At 59.3% G+C, this 10,152-nt stretch overlaps 1 protein-coding gene across 2 annotated transcripts; it reads left to right on the forward strand.

The window, feature by feature from the left end:
• The first annotated feature begins 352 nt into the window (after window positions 1-352).
• Window positions 353-9,574, forward strand: LOC144490620 (uncharacterized). Of its 2 annotated transcripts, none has more exons than XM_078208330.1 (6): window positions 353-765; window positions 2,467-2,637; window positions 2,740-2,940; window positions 4,526-4,657; window positions 7,857-8,036; window positions 8,753-9,574. In XM_078208330.1, the coding sequence occupies exons 1-6, from the start codon at window positions 370-372 to the stop codon at window positions 9,062-9,064; spliced, it is 1,392 nt and encodes a 463-aa protein (XP_078064456.1). In that variant the 5' UTR covers window positions 353-369; the 3' UTR covers window positions 9,065-9,574. The 2 variants fall into 2 exon arrangements, with proteins under 2 accessions (XP_078064456.1, XP_078064457.1); XM_078208331.1 differs by having other exon boundaries at window positions 2,467-2,607.
• The last annotated feature ends 578 nt before the right edge of the window (window positions 9,575-10,152 follow it).

A 10,152-nucleotide genomic window follows, 5' to 3' on the forward strand; every position in this document is an offset into this window, starting at 1 on the left:
CCCCCTCATCCTTCTAAACTCCCAATTAGTACAGACCCAGAGTCCTCAACCGTTCCTCATCCGACAAGCTCTTCATTCCAGGGATCCAGGGAACCTCCTCTGAACCCTTTCCAAGGCCAGCACTCCCTTCACCCAGAGTCTTGCACTGTCCCCCAAAACCGGGGTCCTGGATAAGTCGTGGGCACCCCTTGAGGTCCCACGCCCCAAAGAAATGTCTTTTTCCATCGATTAACTGGGCGTGACATGTTTACATAGGAATCTTGCATTGGCAGTGGTTGTAGTTGCTCCCTCTTGCCTCTAGGGGGCGCCCCCACCCGCCAGGCTGAATTTTCTGCTTGTCCCCCGCAGGAGAGGGCCCGTCGCGCCAAGATGGCGGAGGAGGAGGCCTGCGAGGAAGCGCGACGTAGCAGGCAGTCGCTGGAGGAGGCCCAGTCGGAGGTGGCCAGGTCGGGCCTGGCCCTCCTCGCCCAGGAGGGCGACCTGAGGCGGGCCCGTTCCCAGCTGCTGGAGCGGGAGGGGCAGCTGCGGGCGGCCCAGACCGCGGGGGACGCCCTCCAGCGCCGGGCTGCGCAGAGGGAGCGCGAGGCCGCCACGCTGAGGGAGGAGCTGGAGCGAGGCCGGGCCGAGGGAGGGGCTGCTCGCCGGGCCGAGGGGCTGGGCCGGGCCCTGGCCGAGAGCCGGAGGAGGGCGGCCTCGCTGGAGGAGGAGGTGGCGGCGCTCCGGATGTCGCTCGGCGCCGCCGAGAAGGAGGCTCGGAACGCCAAGGTGAGTTGCCTCGTGCCCGGGGTCCACGGGAAGGTATCCCTGGCTCACAGTGAAGGGTCAGGGCCTGTGGCTTGATGGTTGCCATGGGGAGGGCCAGCTGCCTGTCCATGTAGGCCTCCTTGTGTAGGTCCAGTGAAGCCTCCTTGTAGGCCTGGAGAGGCCTGTCCATATAGGCTTGATTAGGCCTGTACATATAGGCCCAGTTAGGCCTGTTCCTATCGGCCCGGTGAGACCTGTCTGTGTAGGCCCAGTGTTGCCTGTCTGTATAGCCCTGTGTGTATAGGCCCAGAGAGGCCTGTTCCTATCAGCCCAGTGTTGCCTGTCTGTATAGCCCTGTGTGTATAGGCCCAGAGAGGCCTGTTCCTATCAGCCCAGTGAGGCCTGTCTGTATAGCCCTGTGTGTATAGGCCCAGATAGCCCTGTCCATGTAGGCCTCGTGAGGCCTGTCTGTATAGGCCCAGTTAGCCCTGTCTGTATAGGCTCGGTTAAGCATGTCTGTAACGGCCTGGTTCGGCCTGTCCATGTAGGCCCAGTGAGCCCTGTCCATGTAGGCCCAGTGAGGCCTGTCTGTATAGGCCCAGTTAGCCCTGTCTGTATAGGCTCGGTTAAGCATGTCTGTAATGGCCTGGTTAGGCCTGTCCATGTAGGCCCAGTGAGGCCTGTCTGTGTAGGCCCGATTAGGCCTGTCCATGCAGGTCTCTCTATAGTCCTTACAGAGGTCTATAAAATAATGAGGGGCACAGATCAGCTAGATAGTCAATATCTTTTCCCAAAGGTAGGGGAGTCTAAAACTAGAGGGCATAGGGTTAAGGTGAGAGGGGAGAGATACAGAAGGGTCCAGAGGGCCAACGGAGGGTGGTGAGTGTCTGGAACAAGCTGCCAGAGGTAGTAGTAGAGGCGGGTACTATTTTGTCTTTTGAAAAGCTTTTGGACAGTTACATGGGTACGATGGGTATAGAGGGATATGGGCCAAATGCGGGCAATTGGGATTAGTTCGGAGTTTTTAAATAAATATAAGGGCGGCTTGGACAAGTTGGGCCGAAGGGCCTGTTTCCCTGCTGTAAACCTCTATGACTCCCTGTGTCGGCCTAGTAAGGCTTCCTTAGTGACCCAAGTGAGGCCTGTCCCTGTAGGCCCGGTTAGGTCAGTTCACATAGGCTTGGTTAGGCCTGTCTGTATATGCCCAGTGAAGCCTGTCCGTGTAGGCCCAGTGAAGCCTATCCAAGTAGGCCTGGTTAGGCCTGTCCTTGTAGGCTCGGTTAGGCCTGTCTGTATATGCCCAGTGAAGCCTGTACGTGTAGACCCAGTGAAGCCTAACCAAGTAGGCCTGGTTAGGCCTGTCCTTGTAGGCCTGGTTAGGCCTGTCCGTGCAGCCCCAGTGAGGCCTGTCTCTGTAGGCCCCGTTAGGCCTGTTCTCATCAATCCAGTTCAGCCTCCTTATAGGCCCAGTTATGTACAAGCCTCCCTGTGTAGGCCCTGTAGGGCTTCCTTATAGGCCCAGTTAGGCCTGTCTGTATAAGTCTCCCTGTATAGGCCCTGAAGGCTTCCTTATAGGCCCGGTTAGGCCTGTCCGTGTAGGCCCAATAAAGCCTCTCCGTGTAGGCCCGGAGAGGCCTGTCTGTGTAGGCCCAATAAAGCCCCTCCAGGGCGGGTTGGTGCACTCCACTCCACTCACATGTCCCGTTGCTCTGCTCCCGACAGGAGCGACTGGAGACGGCTCGCCAGCGTGCGGAGGAGGAGAGGATCCAACACAGCGCGCAACTGGAGGAACTGCGCCAACGTCTGGAGACCCAAGAGGCCCGGAGCCGCGAGTTCGAGTCTCAGAACCAGAGCCAAGTGCAGGTGGGGCAGAGAGGCGGCAACTGGGAGGAGGTGGGTGAGAGGGTTAATCCCCCCCTCCCTCCGATCAGATTACGGGCTGCCTGGTGTGGGTGTAACTGGGATTAATCTATTATCTTTCTGTGCATCTTCCAGGACCTGCACAAGGCCCACGAGAGCCGGGCTGCCGAATCGGAGAGGGCGAGGTCGCTGGAGACCGAGAGGTACCTGACCCAGGAGCGTCTGAGCAGCCTCCAGCGAGCCGTGGCTCAGCTCGAGAGCGAGAAGTTAGAGGCCGAGCGATTTGCGTCGCGGCTGGAGAGGGACCGTACAGCAGCGAGGAGGGCCTTGGAGAAGGTAGGCCTCACTGGGAGTCAGGCTGGATTGGCCAAATAGGCCTCGTTGGAAGTCAGACTGGATTGGCATAGGATAGGCCTCACTGGGAGTAAGGATGTATTGGCCAAGTAGGCCTCACTGGGAGTAAGGATGTATTGGCCAAGTAGGCCTCACTGGGAGTAAGGCTGAATTGCCCAAGGCAGGCCTCACTGGGAGTCAGGCTGGATTGGCCAAGGTAGGCCTCACTGGGAGTAAGGATGTATTAGCCAAGGTAGGCCTCGCTGGAAGTAAGGCTGGATTGGCATAGGGTAGGCCTCACTGGGAGTTATGATGAATCGGCCAAGGGAGGCTCACTGGGAGTAATGGTGTGTTGGCCAAGGTAGGCCTCACTGGTAGTAAGGATGTGTTGGCCAAGATAGGCCTCACTGGAAAGGCGATGGTTGGTTGCACTGGAAGAGTAAAGTTGACGTGAAAACTGGGTAGGCCTCAACTGGAGTAAAGTTGAGTCAGCCAAATTAGGCCGCAGTGAGAGTAAGGCTGAATTGGCACAGGGTAGGGCTCACTGGGAGTAAGGATGTATTGACGAAGGTAGGCCTCACTGGGAGTAAGGATGTATTGACGAAGGTAGGCCTCACTGGGAGTAAGGATGTATAGACCAAGGTAGGCCTCACTAGAAGTAAGGATATATTGGCCAAATTAGGCCTCACTGGTAGTAAGGATGTATTGGCAAAGGCAGGCCTCACTGGGAGTAAGGATGTATTGGCAAAGGCAGGCCTCACTGGGAGTTAGGATGTATTGGCCAAGGTAGGCCTCACTGGTAGTAAGGATGTATTGGCAAAGGCAGGCCTCACTGGGAGTTAGGATGTATTGGCAAAGGCAGGCCTCACTGGGAGTTAGGATGTATTGGCAAAGGCAGGCCTCACTGGGAGTTAGGATGTATTGGCAAAGGCAGGCCTCACTGGGAGTTAGGATGTATTGGCAAAGGCAGGCCTCACTGGGAGTAAGGATGTGTTGGCTAAGGTAGGCCTCACTGGTAGTAAGGCTGGACTGGCCAAGGTAGGCCTCACTGGGAGTTAGGATGCATTGGCCAAGGTAGGCCTCACTGGGAGTTAGGATGCATTGGCCAAGGTAGGCCTCACTGGCAGTTAGGATGCATTGGCCAAAGTAGGCCTCACTGGGAGTAAGGATTTATTGGCCAAGGTAGGCCTCTCTGGAAGTAAGGCTGGATTGGCCAAGGTAGGCCTCACTGGGAGTTAGGATGCATTGGCAAAGGCAGGCCTCACTGGGAGTTAGGATGCATTGGCAAAGGCAGGCCTCACTGGGAGTTAGGATGCATTGGCAAAGGCAGGCCTCACTGGGAGTAAGGATGTGTTGGCCAAGGTAGGCCTCACTGGTAGTAAGGCTGGACTGGCCAAGGTAGGCCTCACTGGGAGTTAGGATGCATTGGCCAAGGTAGGCCTCACTGGGAGCAACACCGAATTGGCCAACTTGGGGCCTTGGGGAAGGATACAAGGGGGTCGCAGGAGGGGCAGAGGCCAGAGGACATCCCATTAACTGGTTCTTTCACCCTCCGCTCCCGCCCCCCCACCAATTTATCCGTCCACAGGCCGAGACTGAGAAAGTCAAGATGGAGGGAGAGGCGCGTCACTTCACCGACGAACGTAAACGCCTCAGTGAGACAGTGTCGGTCACCGAGAAAGAGTTGAGCGCGACGAGACAAGAACTCCAAAAGTTGCAGGTCGGTCGACACCTGATCCATTTCCTATTTTAGACGTTCGCTGGGATGTGTGGGCGTCTCTGGCTGGGATCATCATTTAATCATCCCTAATCGCCCCCGCTTGAGGAAGGGGTTGGGGGGCGGGTGAGCCGCCATCTCGAACCCGCTGCAATCCCCGTGTTGTCCGTAACGACTGACAGTCCCCCGAATATGGTCACAAATCCACCCCAACGACTGACAGTCCCCCAAATATGGTCACAAATCCACCCCAACGACTGACAGTCCCCCAAATATGGTCACAAATCCACCCCAACGACTGACAGTCCCCCGAATATGGTCACAAATCCACCCCAACGACTGACAGTCCCCCGAATATGGTCACAAATCTACCCCAACGACTGACAGTCTCCCGAATATGGTCACAAATCTACCCCAACGACTGACAGTCTCCCGAATATGGTCACAAATCCACCCCAACGACTGACAGTCCCCCGAATATGGTCACGAAACTACTCCAACGACTGACAGTCTCCCGAATATGGTCACAAATCCACCCCAACGACTGACAGTCCCCCAAATATGGTCACAAATCTACCCCAACGACTGACAGTCTCCCGAATATGGTCACAAATCTACCCCAACGACTGACAGTCCCCCGAATATGGTCACAAATCCACCCCAACGACTGACAGTCCCCCAAATATGGTCACAAATCTACCCCAACGACTGACAGTCCCCCGAATATGGTCACGAAACTACTCCAACGACTGACAGTCCCCCGAATATGGTCACAAATCTACCCCAACGACTGACAGTCTCCCGAATATGGTCACGAAACTACTCCAACGACTGACAGTCCCCCGAATATGGTCACAAATCTACCCCAACGACTGACAGTCCCCCAAATATGGTCACAAATCCACCCCAACGACTGACAGTCCCCCAAATATGGTCGCGAATCCATCCCAACGACTGACAGTCCCCCAAATATGGTCGCGAATCCAGACCAATGACAGAGCTCATTTCTTGTTTAGTTGCTCACGGGACGAGGGTGTCTCTGGGTGGGTCCGTCACTTATACCCCCATTGCTAGTGGCTCCTCCTTGAAGAGGGGGGAGGTGGGTGAGCTGCCATCTTGAATCCGCTGTGGCCCCCGTGTCGATGTAGGTACACCCACGGAGCTGTTAGGGAGGGAGTTCCGGGATTGTTATTGGACATCAGTCAGTCCCGTGTGTGGTGTAGGTACACCCACGGCGCTGTTAGGGAGGGAGTTCCGGGATTGTTATTGGACATCAGTCAGTCCCGTGTGTGGTGTAGGTACACCCACGGCGCTGTTAGGGAAGGAGTTCTGGGATTGTTATTGGACATGAGTCAGTCCCCGTGTGTGGTGTAGGTACACCCACGGCGCTGTTAGGGAGGGAGTTCCGGGATTGTTATTGGACAAGTGTGGTCTAACCGAGGGGATAGGGAGACCGGGAACTGTGCTCGGTGCTCCGAGTGTGGTCTAACCGAGGGGATAGGGAGACCGGAACTGTGCACGGTGCTCCGAGTGTGGTCTAACCGAGGGGATAGGGAGACGGGAACTGTGCACGGTGCTCCGAGTGTGGTCTAACTGAGGGGATAGGGCGAACGGAACTATGCACGGTGCTCCGAGTGTGGGTCTAACCGAGGGGATAGGGAGACCGGAACTGTGCACGGTGCTCCGAGTGTGGTCTAACCGAGGGGATAGGGAGACGGGAACTGAGCACGGTGCTCCGAGTGTGGTCTAACCGAGGGGATAGGGAGACCGGAACTGTGCACGGTGCTCCGAGTGCGGTCTAACCGAGGGGATAGGGAGACCGGAACTGTGCACGGTGCTCCGAGTGTGGTCTAACTGAGGGGATAGGGCGAACGGAACTGTGCACGGTGCTCCGAGTGTGGTCTAACCGAGGGGATAGGGAGACGGGAACTGTGCACGGTGCTCCGAGTGTGGGTCTAACCCAGGGGATAGGGAGACCGGAACTGTGCACGGTGCTCCGAGTGTGGGTCTAACCGAGGGGATAGGGAGACCGGAACTGTGCACGGTGCTCCGAGTGTGGTCTAACCGAGGGGATAGGGAGACCGGAACTGTGCACGGTGCTCCGAGTGTGGTCTAACCGAGGGGATAGGGAGACCGGAACTGTGCACGGTGCTCCGAGTGCGGTCTGACCGAGGGGCTAGGGAGACCAGAACTGTGCACGGTGCTCCGAGTGTGGTCTAACCGAGGGGATAGGGAGACCGGGACTGTGCACGGTGCTCCGAGTGTGGTCTAACCGAGGGGATAGGGAGACGGGAACTGTGCACGGTGCTCCGAGTGTGATCTAACCGAGGGGAGAGGGAGACCGGAACGGTGCACGGTGCTCCGAGTGTGGTCTAACCGAGGGGATAGGGAGACCGGAACTGTGCACGGGGCTCCGAGTGTGGTCTAACCGAGGGGATAGGGAGACCGGAACTGAGCACGGTGCTCCGAGTGTGGTCTAACCGAGGGGAGAGGGAGACCGGAACTGTGCACGCCGCTCCGAGTGTGGTCTAACCGAGGGGATAGGGAGACCGGGACTGTGCACGGTGCTCCGAGTGTGGGTCTAACCGAGGGGATAGGGAGACTGGAACTGTGCACGGTGCTCCGAGTGTGGTCTAACCGAGGGGATAGGGAGACTGGAACTGTGCACGGTGCTCCGAGTGTGGTTTAACCGAGGGGATAGGGAGACCGGGACTGTGCACGGTGCTCCGAGTGTGGTCTAACCGAGGGGATAGGGAGACCGGAACTGTGCACGGTGCTCCGAGTGTGGTCTAACCGAGGGGATAGGGAGACGGGAACTGTGCACGGTGCTCCGAGTGTGGTCTAACCGAGGGGATAGGGAGACGGGAACTGTGCACGGTGCTCCGAGTGTGGGTCTAACCGAGGGGATAGGGAGACTGGAACTGTGCACGGTGCTCCGAGTGTGGGTCTAACCGAGGGGATAGGGAGACGGGAACTGTGCACGGTGCTCCGAGTGTGGTCTATCCGAGGGGATAGGGAGACGGGAACTGTGCACGGTGCTCTGAGTGTGGTCTAACCGAGGGAGACGGGAACTGTGCACGGTGCTCCGAGTGTGGTCTAACCGAGGGAGACCGGAACTGTGCACGGTGCTCCGAGTGTTGTCTAACCGAGGAGTGACATCTCGTAATGATCTGTATTTTACCGAATCTCTTTGTCTTTGCAGATTCAGTTTGCAGATTTAAAAAGCTCCCAGAATCAAGAGACAGTCAGCATTAAGTCCCGAGGTGCAGTGGAACTGAGGGGAGAGGTGGACCACTTGCGTCTCTCCAACAGACAGTTGGAGACCACACTCGAATCGAGAGAGAGGGCACACAGACAGAGAGTGAAAGGGCTGGAGGAACAGGTGAGGGAGCAGGAGGGAGGGTCAGTGCTGAGGGAGCGCCGCACTGTGGGAGGGTCAGTGCTGAGGGAGCGCCGCACTGTGGGAGGGTCAGTGCTGAGGGAGCGCCGCACTGTGGGAGGGTCAGCGCTGAGGGAGCGCCGCACTGTGGGAGGGTCAGTGCTGAGGGAGCGCTGCACTGTGGGAGGGTCGGTGCTGAGGGAGCGCCGCACTGCGGGAGGGTCAGTGCTGAGGGAGCGCCGCACTGTGGGAGGGTCAGTGCTGAGGGAGCCCCGCACTGTGGGAGGGTCGGTGCTGAGGGAGCGCCGCACTGTGGGAGGGTCAGTGCTGAGGGAGCGCCGCACTGTGGGAGGGTCGGTGCTGAGGGAGCGCCGCACTGTGGGAGGGTCAGTGCTGAGGGAGCGCCGCACTGTGGGAGGGTCGGTGCTGAGGGAGCGCCGCACTGTGGGAGGGTCAGTGCTGAGGGAGCGCCGCACTGTGGGAGGGTCGGTGCTGAGGGAGCGCCGCACTGTGGGAGGGTCAGTGCTGAGGGAGCGCCGCACTGTGGGAGGGTCGGTGCTGAGGGAGCGCCGCACTGTGGGAGGGTCGGTGCTGAGGGAGCGCCGCACTGTGGGAGGGTCGGTGCTGAGGGAGCGCCGCACTGTGGGAGGGTCGGTGCTGAGGGAGCGCCGCACTGTCTGCGATACTGACCTCTCTCTCTCTCTCTCTCTCGGGGGCAGATTGCTGTTCTGAAAACCCAGATGAGAGTTGAGCTGGACCATAAGCACCAGTACATCCGCCTCTCCAGCCGCGCCAACGACCAGCTCTCTGGACTGCGACGGAACCTCACCGACTCCCTCAGCGCCGTCTCCCGCGACCCCGACCTCTCCGTGCTGGCCTCCGAGACACGGCGCCTGGATCGCTCCCTCACCCGCAGCCTGCAGTCTTCCCCGGGGAGCCTGGCATCCCCATCACCGGCCCACAGCCCCACACTGACTCCCCGCAGCCCCGCACTCACCCCCAGGGGTCCGCTGCGTGGCCCTGAACTCTGACCCTTCACCCCCGGGGCAGCACTGAACCCTGACCCCTCCCCGAGGGGTCAACCTTGCCAAGAGTCCTTCACCCTGCCCACTCTGTTGCCAGGTCACTTCAGGGGTGGACGGAGCAGAGAGAACCAACACCTCCACACTCTGAATGTGACCTGTCTCTGTCTCGCTCTCTGTCTCGCTCCCTCTCTCCGTCTCGCTCTCTCTCTCTGTCTGTGTCTCGCTCCCTCTCTCCGTCTCGCTCTCTCTCTCTCTCTGTGTCTCGCTCTCTCTCTGTATCTCGCTCTCTCTCTGTCTCGCTTTCTGTCTCTCTCTCTCTGTGTCTCTCTCTCTCTCTCTGTGTCTCTCTCTCTCTCTCTGTGTCTCGCTCCCTCGCTCTCTCTCTGTCTCTCTCTCTCTCTCTGTGTCTCTCTCTCTCTCTCTGTGTCTCGCTTCCTCTCTCTCTCTCTGTCTCTCGCTCCCTCTCTCTGTCTCGCTCCCCCTCTCCGTGTCTCGCTCCCCCTCTCCGTGTCTCGCTCCCCCTCTCCGTGTCTCGCTCCCCCTCTCCGTGTCTCGCTCCCCCTCTCCGTGTCTCGCTCCCCCTCTCCGTGTCTCGCTCCCCCTCTCCGTGTCTCGCTCCCCCTCTCCGTGTCTCGCTCCCCCTCTCCGTGTCTCGCTCCCCCTCTCCGTGTCTCGCTCCCCCTCTCCGTGTCTCGCTCCCCCTCTCCGTGTCTCGCTCCCCCTCTCCGTGTCTCGCTCCCCCCTCCGTGTCTCGCTCCCCCTCTCCGTGTCTCGCTCCCCCTCTCCGTGTCTCGCTCCCCCTCTCCGTGTCTCGCTCCCCCTCTCCGTGTCTCGCTCCCCCTCTCCGTGTCTCGCTCCCCCTCTCCGTGTCTCGCTCCCCCTCTCCGTGTCTCGCTCCCCCTCTCCGTGTCTCGCTCCCCCTCTCCGTGTCTCGCTCCCCCTCTCCGTGTCTCGCTCCCCCTCTCCGTGTCTCGCTCCCCCTCTCCGTGTCTCGCTCCCCCTCTCCGTGTCTCCCTCCCCCTCTCCGCGTCTCCCTCCCCCTCTCCGTGTCTCCCTCTCTCTGCCTCTCGCTCCCCCTCCCTCTGCCTCTCGCT

This window comes from Mustelus asterias, unplaced genomic scaffold (assembly GCF_964213995.1).
Source record: "Mustelus asterias unplaced genomic scaffold, sMusAst1.hap1.1 HAP1_SCAFFOLD_3518, whole genome shotgun sequence".
Lineage (NCBI taxonomy): Eukaryota > Metazoa > Chordata > Chondrichthyes > Carcharhiniformes > Triakidae > Mustelus > Mustelus asterias.

Coding starts and splice junctions, on each gene's coding strand:
- LOC144490620 (XM_078208330.1), top strand. CDS start 370: ATGGCGGAGGAGGAGGCCTGCGAGGAAGCGCGACGTAGCAGGCAGTCG. Junction 766..2,466: donor AGGAGGCTCGGAACGCCAAG/GTGAGTTGCCTC, acceptor TGCTCCCGACAG/GAGCGACTGGAGACGGCTCG. Junction 8,037..8,752: donor TGAAAGGGCTGGAGGAACAG/GTGAGGGAGCAG, acceptor TCTCGGGGGCAG/ATTGCTGTTCTGAAAACCCA.